The sequence below is a fragment of the Ursus americanus genome, chromosome 19, assembly GCF_024610735.1.
Source record: "Ursus americanus isolate L20-20 chromosome 19, mUrsAme1.1.p, whole genome shotgun sequence".
In the NCBI taxonomy this organism is placed as follows: Eukaryota; Metazoa; Chordata; class Mammalia; order Carnivora; family Ursidae; genus Ursus; species Ursus americanus.
Window position 1 is genome coordinate 16,610,187 of NC_142145.1, and position 19,364 is coordinate 16,629,550.

At 50.0% G+C, this 19,364-nt stretch overlaps 1 protein-coding gene across 9 annotated transcripts in view; it reads right to left on the reverse strand.

Annotated features, from left to right (window-relative positions):
- NEDD4L (NEDD4 like E3 ubiquitin protein ligase) overlaps positions 1–19,364 on the reverse strand; it is a 333,206-nt gene that overhangs the window by 5,956 nt on the left and 307,886 nt on the right. For all 9 annotated transcript variants that reach the window (XM_087869779.1, XM_045790183.2, XM_045790181.2 and 6 more), the window contains 7 exons: positions 17,899–17,994; positions 10,726–10,799; positions 8,340–8,400; positions 6,819–6,878; positions 5,283–5,390; positions 3,846–3,942; positions 3,176–3,248 (listed from right to left, as the gene is read on the reverse strand). In XM_087869779.1, the coding sequence (XP_087725905.1) occupies positions 3,176–3,248; positions 3,846–3,942; positions 5,283–5,390; positions 6,819–6,878; positions 8,340–8,400; positions 10,726–10,799; positions 17,899–17,994 (569 nt within the window). The remainder of the gene's footprint in view (positions 1–3,175; positions 3,249–3,845; positions 3,943–5,282; positions 5,391–6,818; positions 6,879–8,339; positions 8,401–10,725; positions 10,800–17,898; positions 17,995–19,364) is intronic.

Consider the following 19,364-nt stretch of genomic DNA (forward strand, 5'->3'; position numbering starts at 1 on the left):
TCACAGAAGCTGGCTTTCCTGTCAGCTGCAGCTGGTCCTTCACAGTCCAGGGCCGGGCATCCCTAGGGGGCCTGGGGAAGCACTCTCAAGGATCCGGACCATCCTCCCCTTGTGTATGACCCTCTGCTCAGAGCTACCGTGAGGATCACAGGAGTGAAAGCATATACAGGGCTTAGGCCCCTGCGTGGAACACAGTGAGAGATGGCTGAGTGGGAATTAGCCGGGGGGGGGGGGGGCAGGCGTCTGGCTCTGGCCTGGCATTAGCCAGCTGAGTGGCCTCTCGACGGGCTTCACTTCCTCATGCGCAAGATGTGTGGGCCGAGGGAGGACATTTTTCGTCTACTCCAAAGGGCAGGCAGGTCTGTGATTCTTTAGAAAGTGTAATTTTAGGGGCGCCTGGGTGGCACAGTGGTTAAGCGTCTGCCTTCGGCTCAGGGCGTGATCCCGGCGTTACGGGATAGAGCCCCACGTCAGGCTCCTCCGCTATGAGCCTGCTTCTTCCTCTCCCACTCCCCCTGCTTGTGTTCCCTCTCTCGCTGGCTGTCTCTATCTCTGTCGAATAAATAAATAAAATCTTTAAAAAAAAAAAAAAAGAAAGTGTAATTTTAAATATCCAAGGACTGATCTTTGATAGCACAGTGAGATGAAGCCCTTTCCAGCTCAGACACTCAACGATCACATCTGCGAGGTTTATAGCAAGGCCGCTAGCTCTTGCTCTCCTGCTAAGGCAGGTTTGTATTCTGAAGCCGAACTGTCCATTTTATCTTTTCATAAAACCTGGAAGCAATCAGGTGTATCTCCAGCTCAAGCTGGCGGTGGCCCTGGTGCTGTGAGCAGCCAGCAAAGCTCTGCCCCTGGACGACAGTACAGCCCGGGGCCAGGCCGGGAGGAGAGGCGCGAGGCAGAGAAGACAGGTGCACCCTGCCAGCCCGCACCGAGCGCCCCTCCTCAGCGGGCGACAGCCGTCTGTGGACAGCATCAGCAGGAAAATGCCAGAGAGGCTCCGGTAAGAGCCCCCTGAGCTGCCTTTCTCCTGTGGGCAGACCTTCGTCCTGGGGATGGCCAGGGATCTTCAATTCGAGCTGTCTGCCAGAACCACCTGGAGGGCTCGGGAAATTCCACAGCTCAGGCTACGTGCCACACCCACGAAGTCCAAATCTCTGGGGGCAAGACCCTGGCATCCATATTTTTTTAAAAAACTTTCTAGGTGGTTCCAATGTGCAGCCGACGTTAGAACCACTGACTTCAGAGGCCTTATCCGGGCAGCACGTTTTAGCTGTGACCCAAGCACGTGGACTTGGAACAGTAAGACACCTGTCCACAGGGGCACAGAGGAACACGGGCTGGACGCTCGACTGCGTGGTGCTCCTCGAAGAGCCTCCGAAGCAAGTGAACTGTATCAACAGAGGCAGCGGAGCCCAGGGCAGGGGTCAGTGTGGAGAGTCGATTACCCTGTGGCTCTGGGAATCTGTGAGCTGTGATCACGGGGCAGGCCTCCCCACTGCCGAGGGCACTGCCAGCACGCCGGAAGGCCGCCAGAGAGACTCGTCAGTGTCCGGCCCACAGAGGACGGCTGCACCCAACGATTCAGCACTTACTCCTCCTCCTCACGATGAGACCGTGAGTTTGGGAGCTGTGCTCAATCCAGCAGTCCCGGGGCTCAGCTCCATGCTGCCTGCCTTCCAAACGCAGGCTATCATAACCCAGAAAACGACACTCGACTCACATACTGTTTGGAATGAAAGCTCCGAACTACCAACACATTCTCCCTCTAGAAGAAAGGCAGAGAATGGAGGCAATCACCGCTTTGGAGACCCGCCAGTTGTAGCTGGAGTCAGCTTGCTTTTCAAGGGTCGGGTGGGCAAGGACCATATTCATGCCATTCAGAGGCCTATGAATGGTATAAATGGGAAACACTTTCTCGCCGGCAAGGCGAGGGAATCAAAAAAACCTCCCACAGCCAAGTTTCTACAAATACACTTTCATGAGAATTCTTTCCTAGCTGACACTTTGAGGGCGGGGAGGCATTTCCCACAATGAGTACTTAGTTGCATCGTGCAGCCCGGAGTGGGCTCTGGAAGGCCTCGCTGCTGGTGAGGAGAGGGCTGTGGGCTCACCGTTTTCTAGACGGCCCACCTCCACTTGCTTCTAAGAGCAAGAAATAAAAGCCTGTGGGGGAAAACCAACACAAGGAACACAGGTGCCTGGGTCAGGAAGAGCCCCCCTGAGAGCTGCTGGGTTTAGGGGACTCTTCAGAGACATGGGAGGCCCCTTCTCCTGGCCCTGCAACCTGGAGGCCTGAGGAGTGCCTTGCTCCACACCTGTCTCCCCCCTGTGACCCCCAGAGACGGGCGCCTCTGTCACACCTCTCATGTTCCTCCAACCAGTCGCATTGTGAATTCCAGAGATGTATGGGTTATTTATTGATGGCCATGAGAGGCCTTTTATTTTTTTTAAAAATATTTTATGTATTTACTCGTTTGAGAGAAAGAGAGGAGGAACAGAGGAGCAGAGGGAGACGGACAAACAGACTGCCCACTGAGCACAGAGCCCGAAGCGGGGCTCGATCCCACAACCCTGAGATCATGACCAGAGCCAAAATCAAGAGTCTGATGCTTAACAGACTGAGCCACCCAGGTGCCCACATGAGAGACCTTTTAAAACAAGGCTTCTCCAGGGAATTTTATCCCAAGTTCTGGGGATAAAAACCAACTTCAGGTTGGAGTAAAAACCCGATCTGTCCGTAAAGTTTGAGAACAGTCATTTCCAAGTTGAGTGAACACACAGTAGAGACTCTGCTTCCAGGAGTAACGAGGGAAGGATGGGGTTTGAAGGGCTGCTTTCTGCCCCCGGTGGTCCAACCCAGATCGAGCAGCAGGACCACCCAGGCAGCCACGGCCTTACCTTCCAGAACCACTGAATGACAGGGTGGTTTGGGCATGCAGAGTGGGGGGAGGGGGGGTTAACCCTTTACGAGCCAAACACACTGGGTCCATTCAGACCCTGGTTTGAGTTTTATCAGCATTACAGCTCACGTTTCATCGGCATCACTGACACCTCATACTCTGTTATTCGTGGGCAGGCAACATAGCCTCTGTAACCTCCAGCCCAGCATCAGCCCCAGCTAAGTATTTAAAGCCCTATTTGTGGACAACTTTGTGTTTTTGTCACTCACCAGGTGTGAGCTCTGGGCAGTTTTTCAGGACTCCCCCATTGCTCTATTGTAAACAGCTGAGGACCATTGGAACCTAGACAAAAACAGAGAAATAAATAAATGCTAAGCGCTGTCGAGGCAGGGGACAACAAAGCTAGGGTGCGGCTTCAAGGGGAAGGACAAGGTGGGTGGGCGTGTCAGGGTGGGGGGTGGGAGGAGCTGGCGACACCCTCCCTGCTCCCAGACGTAGGTACTGCAAGATGTGCTGTGGGGAGAAGCAAGAGGCCCGCACAGCCTCGGCGCACGGACTCCGCATCACCTCGGATGGAGGCAGGTGCGTCACGCGGAAGGGCACGCGCAGGCGCAGACAGGTGCGGCCCCCTCGGCCGAACCCCGCAAGCTTACACATAAAGATCCTGCAGGGGGGAGGGCTGACAGGCGACCTTTACTCTGCAGAGCAGAGTGCTTTTCTAACGTCTCTACAGTAAGCACACAGCCATTCTGACTCCTGGAGGTACGGAGACCGCAACACAAAACCAGAGAAACAGAAAAGACCAGCTTGTCTTTGTGCAAACTCCAAAGCGCGCCCCCACCCCTGCCCGAGTCCCCGCATGGGACCTGCAGGGGCCACAGCTGCCACCAGGCTGCAAAGTCGCAGGAGGAGCACTGAGTCTCCCAGCACCCCGCTCACCATAAAGTTCGGCGAAGCCATTCATAGGGACTCGGGACGTCCCCGTGACGAACTGCAGTAACCGGATCCGCTTCTCGGCGTCCATGAGCAGCACAGCCTGCGGACAGGGGCGGAAGGTGGTTACGGCGCAGCGACACCCGGCGCGCCGCGCTAGGAGACACGCGACACTCCCTTGCCAGTGCCACGGCGTCCGACCGAGGCAGGCAACTGAAAATAGTCTTTTTTTTCCTCCTTACGGGCCTCAGAATACCGCCTGTGTCATCTCAGAGAACGAGAGAGATCACAATGTCTCTTTCTTCTTCTGCCACCAGGTCAAAAGATATGAAATACAAAGCAAACTCTCTGATGGCAGCGAGCTCACGTGTCCGGGGCTGAGGCGTGCCAGCATCGAGCATCCCACCCTGGGGCCAGTTACAGACACCCAGTGTTCGAGAAGCCCGGACACCAGGGGAACCAGGTTAGGATGTGAGATTTCAGACCGTAGACAAATTCTCTAAAGAGAACGTTATAAAAAGAAAGAATGAAACGGAGGCCAGCACGGCCTCTACAATACCCTGTATGCTACACGCCTGCATCAGGACAAGAACCGAGCGGACATGTGGACTGGGACTTGAAGAGTCTGCTTTTAATATTTTCTTTCTCTACACTACTGCTGGCACTTGAAATAATATTAATAGAGATTTAGAAATTAAAACAAGTTATGGGAGTTCTTAGTTTTGTAAGTAAGTAATCAGCCTTTTATTCCCTTTGAAATTGTTATTTTTTAAAGATTTTTAAGATTTTATTTGAGACAGAGCGAGCGAGCGAGCACGCGCATGTGCACAAAGAGAGGAAGAAGCAGGCTCCCCACTGAGTAGGGAGCCTGACATGGGGCGCGAACCCCATGTGCAAACCCCAGGACGCTAAGATCATGACCTGAGCCAAAGGAATACGTTTAACCGACTGAGCCACCCAGGCGTCCTTGAAATTGTTCTTTCGAAGGCAGTTTACAGTCTCTCCCTTGGACTCAACTCATTCCTATTTTGCTCCTCTGCTAAGCTCAAGAGAAAGCGAACACTGGCCCTAAGACAGTAAATCAAATTTCCTTTGCATCTCTGACTGAAGAGTATAAAGATCAAAATGTCTGTTGGAGGTTTTTTAACCAAACCCGCCATCTTGGATAAGTCAGCCCCAAAGCTCGTTTCGCCCTGAGAGGCCTCCCATTCTTAGTTACACTCTGGCGGCCAGTTCTGACTCCCAAATCCAATTACCTACTTCATCCTCCTCAGTGGGTTCCTCAAATAGAGCTGCTTTAGTCAGGTGGTCAAGGAAGAACAAAGTGCTCTGACAAGGATCGACCTGAGGCAGGGACAGCTGTCCCTAGAGCTACGGAGAAACAGCCCCCGGTGGTCCAACCCAGACCCAGGAGGAGGACCACCCAGGCAGCCACGGCCTTACCTTCCAGAACCACTGAATGACAGGGTGGTTTGGGCAGTAGCCATTCTTGTAAATAGAATGTTGTCTCCAGTCGTTCACGTCCACATCTCCAAGGCCGCACATCAGCAACTAGAAGGGAGACGGATCAGATGTGAACGGGCCTGTGTGAAGGCCACAGCAATCACCCATGGAGGAATGGCCTTTTTCTCAATGCCAGTATTCTGTCCTGCGCAAAGCAGGTAAGCTGGCAGCTCTTAAAGACGCATGATGGGGACAGCATTTTCCTGCCCCTTCAGATCACAGAAGCAGCACAGGTAAGGAGGGGGACCCAGTTCCAATGCGCATTCGGGCCACGACGTTTCGTAGTGGAAATGCCACCCCGAGTCTATCTCTTTCCCACCCCTCCAATCTGAGCTTGGGGCTCAGATTCTCTTGTGCTCCGTCTATAGCTGCTCAGTACTCCAGCTGTTTCCCCTTCTGAGACCTTATGTGTCTCAGTATCTAAATGTCTCCCAACCCCCAGGAGAACTGGTGCTTTATGGCAGCCGGAGCGCCTCTCTGCCAGCTCGCTGACTGGAGTGCGGGGACGCAGACCTGTACTAATGCAGTGACCGGGTCTGTGATGGAGTCCGAGGGCCCCTCCCCCTACCTAACCCCCAAGCAGGGAAGGAGTCCCTGGGGAAAGTGAGCATGATACTCCTGCAAAGGCACCAAAGGAAAATGGAAGAACTAAACCAGAAGCCTGAGAATAGATCCTAGGCCTGACTGTGCCCAAACCTCGTTGGGTAAGCCCGGGAGGTCCTTAACTGCTCCCTGCCTCAGTTTCTCCACTTATAAAACAAAGGGCTCACACTATAGGATTTTGATATCACCTGTCTTGAAGTTTCTATTCCAAGAAGAAAGAACAGAAGGCTAGTCTGTGAGACATGCGTCATCGGATACGTGGCCTGGACAAATGGGTGACAGCTTCACCGGACATAGCCCTCCTTCCTCCTCCTATTTCTCTCAACATAACACAGGGTGAGAGATCCTTGTGCTTTTTAAGCAACCGGTTTTCCTCTAGGTCAACACAAAGAAGCTGAAACAATCCAATACGAACTGCCTCCAGCTACTACCTTGTTGTCTTCTGAGGTTCTTCCTCACTCAAGCTCAACCAGGTCAAGTTCACAGAGACGTCTGTGCCAGCCCCTCGCGCTCACTTCCTGGCCAAGGTCAGGGGAGGGGAGGAGGCGCAGGATCTGAGCCAGCATGCTGCTGCCCCAACCATGACTCAATGAGAAGCAATTTTCCTTGCCTGGTGCACCTGGCCATGAACCCGACCCAGCTCGGTGGGCCTCTACTTGTCCGGTGTGTCCCAGAACTACCCTCTCCTGGGTGAGGAATCTACAGCTGACTACTGCCACTATTTCCTACTCGAAGATCCACACAGGTACACCCCATAAGAGACATAGAGTAGACTCCATCTCCGTTTATTCCCTAGGACAAATCATGGGCCAGAGAATAAATAAAATACCATTTGAGAGTATTTACTTTACAGAAAATGTTTAAAATACAAACCTCCAGCTCATTTTCATCAAAAATTTTAATCAAATCAATAGGAAGCAGTTCTGTGAATCCCTGAAAGAAGAAAAAAAAAAAATCACCCTAAATACCTTTTTCCTTGAAAGAGACAAATTTTACAGAGAAAACAAACAGCCAGGAAAAACACATTCTTTGCTGATTTATACATCAGGGACAGTAGTCTGTAACTGTAGTTCTAATAGAAACAGCATAGTCACAAGGCAAAAATTTAGAAATGTAGGAGAATCTAGAAGGTTCGGGTACTTGAGCAATTTCAGAAGCCCTTTGAAAATATGGGTTACTGTAGGCAGGCGAATTCCAAAAGCCATTTATGACATAGCTATGAGTCAGTGTGTCCTAGAACGCACGAGCCACGGATGTGCAAGAGAACATGTTTAAAAATAAGGTACCGAAGGCACGGAGATGAGCTACATAAGGAGGCGGTGTGATCCAGGAGAGGAGAGGAAAGGGAGAGGAGCGCAGAGACCGAGCTCTAGTTCCCGGGTTATCACTGACCGCCAGAGCTGTCCGCTGAGATGCTCCGAGCTGCTGGGCCTTGCAGGTGTCTGGTTTCTGGACGTGGGATCACCTGCGGCAGGGCCAGGACCCTGCCTTCTGGGTTTCTTATGTAACCTGCTGTCCTCTTGTAGGTCTAACTCACATTTTAGGCCCTAAGTCCCTGAATTTTTTGAGTGTTCTGCCGGGCTTGGGGCTTTACTGCAGGTGACTGAGCTGGGGTGAGCCGAGAAGAGTGCTGCCCAACGAGAACTTTCTGCACGGGTTCAGTGGGAATTCAGAATGTGTGCTTGGGGCTTGTTCTCACATTCTCTTTACATTACAATGTGTTATCAAGACTTACAAAAAGGAATTTTACTCTTGGTCAAAGTGAACCACGTTTTTAAAGAAGATATTATTATTTACTCATTTATTAGAGAGCGAGCGAGAGTGAGTGAGCAGGGAGAGGGGCAGAGGGAGAAGCAGGCTCCCTACTGAGCAGGGAGCCCCAATGTGGGGCTCCATCCCAGGACCTCTGGGATCATGATCTGAGCCGAAGGCAGACACTTAACCCAATGAGCCACCCAGGTGCCCCCAAAATGAGCCCTTTATAAAAATGATGAATCCCACCACCCTCTGCTAAGGGCCTGGGAGCATCGCTGATATTAAATATTTGGATCCGAGGAGTGGCTGCTTTACCCTCTAACAGGAGGAAAGTTGGCACAAGACGGCTCAGTGTAAGATAAAAACCCAGCCGAAGACAACATGTTTTCCACGTAGCTGGGTGGGAGCTGAGTCTGTGCGGGAGTCAAGGAGAAGCAGAGCAAGAGAACACCAGATGGAAGAAAGCGGGCTGAGTGCTGGGGTCCCGGGGCCCAGCCCGCGGTGTGCGGGTACAGGCCTGACCCTTCTGCTGCGCGGCCCCCTCACTGGCCCGTCTGCCGGCGTGCGAGCGCCGCTACCAGCACACCCCAAGGACGAGAGCTCTCCTCTCTCAACCTAGACTGAGGGCGCCCAACTTACCTCCAAGAAGGCGTTCATTTGCTTCTGGACCCTGTTTACAAACCTCCACTGGATGACCAAGCTGCGGGAGAAGCAGAAGAGCAGTGAACCACCCTTGTCTCCGCCAGCCCCATTTGTTTCCTGACCCCTTCCCACCCGGGGAGGGGACAGCAGAGGAACCCCCACTGCGGCAGACAACAGGGAGCGTCAAGAGCCGCGCCATGGCTGAGTCAGTAATGCTTTCAGGAGTAGCTGGGAAACCTAACCTCTGAGCATTTCAAAGATCATTTATTCCCCCTGATCAAGCCTTAGTTTACCAAAGTTGCCTACAAACAGGACTACGTGGACAGAGAGAGAAAAAAAGGTTGTGGAGTGTGAATATACAGATGGGTCAAGCATGCGTTCCCACGCAAACGCACATAGATACGCACCTATGCATAAACATGTACAGAGATTTTTCTTTCTTTCCTTTTTTTTTTTTTTTTAAGATTATCATTTATTTATTTGAGAGAGAGAGCAAGCGGAGGGGAGACGCAGAAGCAGACTCCCCAACATGGGGCTTGACCCCAGGACCCTGAGTTCATGAAGGCAGCTAACCGACTGAGCCACCCAGGGCCCCTAAACATGAACATGCATTTTTAAAAGGAGTGTCTGGTACAGGATTTTGTGCTACGTTTCACCTAGTATCCAGCGTACTGGTTTTCAACACTGACACGTAACTTACCAGCAGAATGGTTTACACTAATCCTTTAATACCACAATTTGGAGGATTAATGATAAAACCTCTTTTAACAGAAATGCACTGAAACCATTTCCTCTGTGATGGTGTTTAGGGCACAGCAGAATTTAACGCTAGGCGAATCCATGCTGAACGCCAGCTAAGGCATTTTGTCGTGACACAGCACGAAGGCCCTGTCACAAAGGGCTCTCCCCTGCACGGTGGCACCGTGGCAATGGCCCTCGAGGCCCAGCCCCACCGCAGGAGCCCTGCTCAGCGGCCTGAGGCTTCACCGCCCGGCTGCAGCCACCAGCCAGAGCCTTCCTGCACCGGGGGCACCCATGTGTCGGGTGGAGACTTTCACCCTCCTTTCTCCTCCAGTGAAGCTGGCTGACACTCGTCCAAGCCCACTCCCCACCAAATTAGAAACTTAAAGGAATTAACTGCAAAGTATCACCATGTCCAAACCCACAGACTTCGGGCCCTAATCCTCCTCAGGGGCAGTGTTTTAAAAAATCCATTCGAAGCCTGTACTTTCAGATGAAGACCACAGCATCTGCTGAGGTGGCGTCCAGCCTGCTGAGATTGTCCAAATTCAGAACAAGGGCGCCAATTAATGTGAACAGGCAAGAACTGTAGTATCTTAGTCCTAGTTTTGTTTTTTTTTTTTTTAAGCACAGCAAACTTTTAATTTGTGAGGATGGGGGGACGGGGGGGGGGGTCTGCTGTGGAATAGCGGATGCTTCGTCAGGGTCTCTAAGTAGAGGCTCCAACTCTCTCCATTTCTCCCTCATTAGGAAGGACAGGTTTTTCTTTGTAGATGAGACTACAAGATGCCAAGACTCTTGGCCAATTCTTCAAATTCAAGTCCTCTGGCCAATTACGTTGAGGACAGAGGAGGGAACCAGCTTGTTGAAATGGAAGGGCTGAATGCAGACACGGCGCTCGGACCACTGCGGCAACCAGCGAGACGCAGAAACGGGGCCCCGGGCACCAAGCACTGTGTGCTGACCTCATCCCTGCACCAGGGCTGGCGAGTGAGATCCGGGACTCGTGCCTTGAAGCATACGTACATGCAGAAGAGGGAAGTGTAACGTGCCCAACAGACAAAGGCCTTCTGGCTAGTATGAATGCCCTAGGATGGCTTAACAGTGGGATTTCCAAAGACTAAACATCTTATTCCACCAATTGAGGCTGAGATTGGGTTAAGAAAATTACAAGTATCAGAAATAATTCACTATGTTTGCATATGTGGATTTTCCTATCCATTTTCCATTTTAACTATTTTCTTACATTTCCATGATGGAAAAGAAGTCAGGAAAGAGAGGAAATATTTTATTTCTGGTTGTTCCTAATTATACCCCACTGGTTGCTGACACTATGCTCCAACACTGCGAATCTCAATTTTAGACTACATATCACATCCTCCAAAAGCACGTTTGCTGTATTACTCAATACTGTACACTTTTTTCTCCTTTCATGACTCCTTCATAAGGCAGCTCACTGAAGTCATGACACGAGGCAAACCTTCCATCTTATAATTCAACTTCCTATTAGCCCAAGCCAGAAAGGAATGCATATTATTGAAAGTGTGCCCACAACAGGAATGAGCTGTTTTAGCAAGGGACATCAACCAAATAGGCTGTTCAATTTTATAAAAGAAAAGGTCGTAAATCTGTGTATACGTACTCAATATATTCCCTCTTGTTTTCATTTGTCACCATTATTTCTGACCCATTGGGCTTCAGATCCACTTGATAGGTCTGTAATTGCAAAGATAACACAACAATCACCATCGTGAAGTTATTCTGCACATTACTGAGTAACAATGTCTTCCTAAACAAGATAAGCGACATTCATTCAGAAAGACTTCCCAGCAAATGGACCCTGAGTACAAGAGAATATCTAACGAGGCTTTTAAACTGTTGAGATGTTACACATTTAAAGATGTTAATCAAAGGTGAATTATTTTGTGGTTATTTATGAGTTTTAATTATTCTTCATACATTATCCAACCACGGAGAAGAGCAACACTGTGTCATCTAGTCATTTATCAAGAAATTCATTAATTACGTGTAACAGAAAAGACAGGCTATGCTCGAGACTACAGAGATCCAAATTCTAATGCACTTTGTTTCTGAAAATTAGATTTCATAGTCATAAAAAAATACATGGAATTTCTTTCAAAAAGGCGACACATAAGGACTTTAAAAAAAAAAAAAGCAGCTTAAGAAGCAAGGCTGAGGGATGGGGTTACCTGCTGTTTCGAGAACTCTGGCTTTCTACGTGTATCGGGGCACCTCCTCGCTCACTGCCTGGACCAGCTGCCTCCCGCGAGGCCACCCAGCATTGTAAGAGCAAAGCGGCTGAAAGCTAGCATGGCCTTTGTGCTTCCAGCCGGCCCTAACTCAGTATCATGCCGTAGAAAGCAGTAACTAGCAGAAAGCAAGGGAAGGAGAGACTTTTTTTTTTTTTAAATAAAGTTTACTCTCGTAGAAATTTTAAAGGAAAAATGCCACCCCCAAGTCTCCCATTCAAAGACAGCCACATCGATGTTCTGCTGGGATCCCTTTCCGTCTTTTTTTTCTACGCAGAACTGGTTATTCTAGGGAGTGAGCCAAACCGGTGGAGAGGGTTTTCCAGAGTAAGTTTCTGGGTCACATCCATCACGAGGGAGAAGAGATTCGGAGCCACAGTGAACTCTGGGGCTCGGGCAGGGGTCCATCGTCCGCGATCCCCCACCTGCCAGCCGCACGCGCTGGGGACAGACGAAGCCTCTGTGCCCCGGACACGCAGCCCGTTTGCCTCCGAACCATCTCTGGATGATGCGCGGGATCACTGCTCCAGTTCAGATGGGCCAGTGTTTTCAGTCAAAGCACACTGGTCATCTAACCCTTTTACATCTCCTTCTTTCTCCTTCTCCTCTTATTCAGGAAAGGATCTGGTGTTTCCACCCCATGACTGACCTCCACTCTCTAAGATGTCACTTCAACTCTTTACCATCCGCGATGTGGATTTCAATTGTTATGGTATTTTTAGTTTTCTTCAAGCCCTTCCTGCCCGCTTTCCCCTTCTCCACGGCTGTCCTCCCATCTGCCTGGCTCTCCCTGTGATCGCCTGCCCGGCCTCGAGGGGCCCTGGCAATCCTCAATGATGAGGGACACTTATGCTTAGCGGGCAAGGCAGGGACATTTCTTGGAATAAAACCGTATCGGACCATACTCGTTTACACCACTGCATTTTTAAAAAAAGTTCCTGATGGTTTTTCCTTTTCTCCCCCGAAGACTGTGTCTTGCTATTCCCTTTCGGTAATGGACTTTTCCCATCAGATCCACACCAAACAAGTTCATAAACCCAAGCCCAGTTCTTGGTCCTGAAAGGTCTTCAGCACAGTTCAGCAATACTAAAAACTTTTTCCAGGAGTTGCAATTTCCAGAGAGCTCTGGAATGAGGAGATCAAACACAGAGAGCGAGCATGGCAAGCGGCAAGGAGAAAAACACCTCTGGATCCTCCCAAAGCAACACCCAGCGAGGATAAAGAGCAGGCAGCCCGCACTGCGGACCGCAGAGAAACCGTTCTTCCCTCCACTGCCGGGGGGAGTCTAAGTGCTTCAACCTTTTGGGAAGATAATTTGGCAACAGGCATCAAATTTTAATGTGCACAGCATCCCTTGTCATAATACTTCTCTTCTAGAATTTATACCAAGGGGAAAAAAAATTGGCCAGATGAACAAAATGTATATTCCAAGACTGTAATCATTATGCTGCCTATCTAACAAAATAATGAAATAGCCTACAGGCCTAGCAGTGGGGCATCGTGAGCAAAGCTGGGGTCCAGGACATGGAATTCAGTGTAGCCATTAAAGTGGTATATACCTCGACACTTCCTGACACAGAAAGGTACCTGGGATACATTAAGCTGGAAGCACATGCATCGTACAATTTCATTCTGTAAAAATAAAAAATCTTGCGTGCATGTGCTTACAAAGAATAATTCTGGAAGACAGAAGTCAAAATTTAAATCATGAATTTTCTCTAGGTGGTAGGAGCTATGGATGATTTTTATATATGTTTATCGTCCTGGCTTTACGTTTATTACTTAAATTATTAGTATTTTGTAATCAGATAAACAAGTGTAATTGTTTTCGAAAGAAAAAAAAGGGGCCGTACTGTCTGTGTTCGGTAAGGAGGTCAAGCAGGCAGTCAGTCTAGCTCTGTGGGTGACTCTGGCTGCGCGTCTCTCGGGGAGGCGGTGCTGGGGGCTCGGGGGCAGGCAGAGAAGGAGGGTTTCCAGGTCCTGCTCCCAGAGCCTGGCCGTCAGCATCTGTCAGTGGTCAACCTGCATCCCGCTCGGGCTCTTCACCAACACCCGAGTGGGTAGTAGTGGCCGCTCTTCCAATTCCACGTGTTAAACTGGCTGCCAAGGGCCAGACACACACGGCTTCCTGTGGTTCGGGGGCGGTGTTAGGCTCGTCATGGGAAATCACGGACCGGTCCCAACAAGGCAGGTGTCCCTGCCTCCATTTTCTCGCTGACAGGGAGACTCAGCAGCAAGTGGAGAATAGCTTCCTGCCACCATCTCCCCGCCACACTGAATACCTGCTTCCTCCATGTGAACACCTGCTTCTGGGCCAGTGTCATCGTTGTCTTGTGTCTGAACTCAAGGACCTGATACGAAGAACACTAACACAGCATCTGCACACAGGAGGTGCTCAGTATGTGCTTCTGGAAAAATCCCTATTTTTTTTTTTTTAAGTCTACTGGCCTGAGTACGAAGTTACTGCTCTTCGTCATAAAGACGACACATCAGATCAGAAGAACCTCTGAGGAGATGGGACTCTCACATCCACACCCTCTTCCTTGGCAGGTTAAAGCTTTGGCTTCACACACATTCCCCAGATCTTTCAAAGATGTCTTATGTCAAATGTCTGCTGAGAAATTGGATCCTATCAAGTAGGTGGGACTCAGGCAGAGCAAGGTTCGCCTGCCTCTGGCCCCATCCTTGGGCGCTGCTCACTGCCGGGCAAACACCCACCTGCTGACAGGACGCGTGCCCCCCGAACCCTGCGGGATGAGCCTCAGGGGCCAGGGTCCTCATCGTCCCCCGCCTCTCCAAGCAGACAGGAAAGCGAGCCAAGGGACTGAGGTATCGGAGTCACCTCGCCTTTCTATCCATGTTTCCTACAGGCGTCATCTGTCCAGCTCCTTGAGCTGGTCCTTGAGGAGCCAGAGCCTCTGCCCTTCCCGGGGCCACCCCCACGTTAGGCTCTTGGTCTGGTTCTTCCCGGCTTCGGCCAGGACCTTGCCCTGTCTGTTGCTCCCCTTTCCTCCTATATCCAGTTTCTGCCTTTCACTCATTTCCTTCCCCTATGCAGAGTTTCTCGGCCTGTTTTTTCATTCTCGCCCCTTAAGGGCCCCTTTTAGACCCCCTCCCTTCTCTGCCCTCCCCTCTTCCCACCGAATCTTCATGAACAGATCCATCCTAACCCGAGGCACACTCCGCGGCCTTTTGGGAGCTCCACAAACCACGGCAATAGCTGAGACTTTTGTGTTCTCCAAGAACTAGTTTTTACCCCCTTGGGGGTGCTATCACCGCAGCTGAGAGTGGATGCTTTCATCTAACTTATGCCTGGTCCGGAAGAGTTTTCCTGCAGGCTGCTGCCCGTCTCTACCCCTCTCTATGGCACAAGCTCGTAAGAGTCCACACTTCCAGTCTTCAAAACAACCCAAACAGATGCTAATTTGCTGAACCAGCAGTAAAGAATTTCTACCTATAGCAGCTCTGAATGAGCGCACCTCCCGCGGGGCGTGCGTGCGTGCGTACGTGTGCGCAAGCGTGTGGTTTCGTCTCCCTGCCTGGCACAGAACGACCGTTCAAATGCTGAATCTGCTCATCTGAGACATTCACAGGAGGCCCCAGAAACCAGCGGCTCCAAATTCTCACCAACCAGAAAGAAAACATTGCACAATAATGACCACAGCTGGAGTTTCTTTCCGTGAAATGACAGCTACCACCCAGCTTCACGGCCTGATGTTTCCAGCTGCGGAATGAAAACACCCGCTAATAGCCCCGAGGAAGGCTGGCTGCATGTACGTTCCACGTGTGTGGTAACTTCACGTTGTTGAAGAAATGACTCTGTTCTGGCCCAAGGGAGGGATGTGCTTCCTCTGGGGTTAAAGTAAAAGGCAATGCACAGTCAACAGTTTTGCAGAGGGCTGGAAGAGGGGAGAGGCTGGCCCGTCAAGTGGGTGCCCACGCCGGTTCCACCGCTCTGTCCGGAGTGTCCCCCCAGTCCCAGGTGCTGTGCAGGCGAGTGCACGGTGGCCAGCAAGACGCACACCCAGTGCTGCTGCCACCAGCCTGTGCTTAATGCCCAACACCTAACCACAGAAATAAATGCACAGTCATCCAGGCTGTAGGCCACACGGCGACAGGGACACACTCTGCACTATTACGGCCTGGGGTCGGGGTCAGTTTCCTTGAGGAAGGGATGTCTGGACTGTAGGTGGGAGGCAGTTTGCTCTCAAGAGACGGAATGGCATGAGCAAAGGTCCTGAGGCAAGGAGCCTGGTGTGTTCAAGAAGTCCAGTGAAACCAGGCCCAGAGAGCACTCGGGACAGCTCCGTGATGCAAAAATGCATCTGAAACAGAGCAGATGGGGCAAGGCCATGAGGGACCTCAGGGGCCAATCAATGACCTGGATCTTTATCTTTCAATGTTTCTTGCAGGCAGATGACGATTTATATGTCCTGAAAAGACCAGTCTGCCATTAAAGGAGAATAAGGTGGATAAAAAAAGCCCAGCGAGGCATCTATGAGACAAGACAGTAGCTTAGACTTGGGTGCTGGAGGAGTGGGAAGGGAGAACAGACGGATTTGAGAAGCACTTGGGGGTTAAAATGAACAGGGCTTGGGGAGGGACGAGAAATGGGAGATGCGATCAGTATGTGGCTGCTGAATTCTCTCTCAATTTCTTCCCAGGATGCAAAACACTAGCTCCCTGTTCATCAGGTTAGCTCTCTAAAAAGGGAAGGCAGCAATTTAACAAACAGGGCACCTAATCATTCCTACTCCTCCTGCGAGCCTGTGTTGATTACTGCATTACTCCACCTGATTCAATCCCAAAGTCAGAAGAACCTACAGCATTAAATGAGGAGGTCTGAGAATTGTTCTTAATGAATAATTGATATGAACTGTAATGATCATCAGAATCTTTATCAGAAGTCTACTTAAAAATGCAAACATCGTGTGTTTGGTTGTCATTTATTAGGCGGAAACCGTCCCATTTCACTGTGACTAAGGAAGCCCTCCCAGCGCCCCTGCTCCCGAGAGCTCCCAGCTCTGGCGCTGCTAATGTCTTCTGCACTGTGTTAAGTTAGCCATATGGTTTTCTATAAGCAGATATAAAGGGTTTTTTGTGTTTTGTTTTTTTTTCAATTGACACACAAAATCGATTTTAAGTCTTCCTTGGTTCTTTAATTTCTACTCCTTCTTTCCAGGATGATTATCCATGTGTTACCCTTTGAAAATTGGCAGTGAAGACCCTTAAATACGTCCAGCTTAAAAAACAAGTCATAGGAATTTAAATTATTTTGTGTTGTCACACTTGGAGCTGCTGTTACTTATAATATTATTAAGTTAAAAAAAACTAGGCTAGTGCCGTTCATTCATTTGCTCAATAAGCCTTCAGTAGGTCTCAGTGGCGGCTGAGCGCTGGAGGTACCAACGCGACTGAGGTCGGCTCACAGGACACACTGGGTCCGTAATGATTAGGGAACAAGCTGAGTTCTGGGAGAGGGGGTGACACGGTGCAGGACTGCGGAGGGCGCCGCACAGACAGGGAGCTGGCCCGGAAGCATCGCTGTGGACAAAGTTATAGGCACGCTATGCTTCTCAAGGTGAGCAGAGGGAGGGGTCCAAAGACAAGGCTAAAGGTGGGCAATGCCAGGTCATAAGCATGCTTAGAAAAGGTTTCAATTTACCCTGAGGGTCACAGAAGGGTCGACAAAGAATTTGTAAGTAGACAAACTGCATGCTTGTGTTGGCTTTCTAAGATGGCAAACCCTGGAGGGCAGGCACCTGGTTTCCTAGCTTCGCCTACACAACTGAGCACCGCAATGTAAAGCGACTGGCATTTTCTGACAGCAGGGTACACGCTTAACAACCTCTGAAGCAATACGGAAGATCAGTTTCATCTTCCACGCGGCAACCCTTCAGGCGGGCTCCACGGTCTCATTCATTTCAAGGTCATGTAGACTTGCTCTGGGAGATGGGAACTGTGTCTGGGCTTTCATGAAAGGACAGGTACCAGGGCTGGATAAATACCATGAACAAACCTTATGACAAACACACCCTTATGGAACTTCAGGACGGTGATGAGAATTCCCAGGTGGCAACTTTATCTTTGACATGGACCTTGATGATGAATTCAGCATAATCATAGTGTGGGTGCAAAGCAAGAAGGGAATGCTAGAAAAATCCGAGCCTGCTGAGCCCCACAAGACAACTTCCATCATGACCACAGAACCGTTAAAGGCCCCCCAAACATCCGGGGCATGTACTTAAACACTACGTAAACGCACTATTTTTTGAAGTACTTAAATTCTAAAACCAAGGCCCAAACACTCACATTCCAATTTGCTTTAAAGTGAGGAGGAGATGGGCTTCACGCCCCAGGGGCCTTGGAATCTTTGACTTTGCCAGAAGAGAGAGCGGACTGTAATCAGAACTTATTGCTACTTAACATCTGAAGCTCTGAGAGGTGATCTGAATTCTTTAACAGCGGAGTCCTGTTACAGCCCTTCTGCGAAGAAGCAAAGACTCTGAAAGTCAAAGAGGGAGTCCGGGGAGGCCCACACGTACCTGTCCAAAGTTTTCTTCATCGATACAAAACATGAGGTCCAGTTCGGTAGGATCATTTTCCAAGATCCATTTCAAAGAGTTGTAATATTCACTATCCTATAGAAATGACACAGAAATGAGCTTTTCCTCCCCAAATACAAACTCATTTGACTTCTTCAAATCATTAAGTCCTTCTAACGTTATTCCATTCAGAACGCTCAAGGATTACTAGCCGCTAGTAGGTTTCCTGCTCTGCTCCAAACCTACTCTTCCCCTGTAAATTAAAATACAAACCAGACCAAAAAAATATTCTGGTACTAACAGGGGACTGGACTTGAATCCTGTCCTCCGTAAAGGGTAGAGGAAGCAACCTGCTCTGGATTGGCAGAAGGAACATCATCAAGTTGGCCACGGAGAGATCAATACATTTCCGGTCTTTTAAGGGCAAAGATATCAGAGGAAAACGGGGAAGACAGAGGATGTTCTACTTAAATACCAATGATTTTATACTCCTTTCCTGTGCTTTTATTGCCCTCTGCAAGTCCTGTAAGCAAACTGGAAGGCTGCTCTGCTGTCAAAGCCAGAACACAAGCCACAAGGGCCTGGGCTCCTCTCTCTGGGGCAGGCCCAGGGGCTCCACCACTGGGGACGCACTGGACAGGCTCTGGGAAGGCAGAAGAGAATGCGTGCACCAGCTGCCAACGGGTAGTATACAATTCAGACTTTAAAAGAAATTTCGAGGTTCCCAGCTTCCTCATTCTATTATAATAAAAGCATAAGTTAAAGGTGGAAGCTGAAAAGAAATTTGAGGCTGGTACTGGGGTTCTGTGTAGCTACTCGCCCACGGGAAAACCAGCTGAGTGGATTCAAGTGCACCGTGGGCGTCATCCCCTTCCTTCACACAGAGATGATGAGCAGAGGCCCGATGAATGCTGGCAAATGAGGAGAACGCGGCTCATATGCCCAACTACCTAAGAGACACCACTGACAGCACAGCAAGGCCAAGGGGATGCAGGTGCTTTCTCATCAAGTGACAGGATATGAAAGCAGAGCTGCAAATATCCCAAGTGGACAAAGAGCTTCCTGATGGCCCTGTGAGTGCGCTGGCACTCGGGCAAACACCCCACGCTCGGCTGGAGCTGGCTAGTGGGGGGATGGGTACATTATGAGAAGAGTGTCATTTTTGTTTTTATAGAAAATCCTTTCGACCCTCACATGGTCAGCCTAGAGAAAATGGGTAAGTTGACTGCAATGGGAAAGCCCAAATCCTGTTTCAGAGAGCGTCTCCTAGCCTTCTTTTCTAACTGGGTTCATCCCGTCCCCGGCACCATACTGGTCACTTCCACATCTGGGGTGGTGATAAAGGTTCTTCCCTTTCTCTACATTTTGGCCTGTGCTCCTGCCATGTTTTGAGATCAGAAAACAGAGGGATAGCCGATGACTCTCCAAAGATTCGTATTAACAGTTTTCGATGGAAAGCAAGAGCT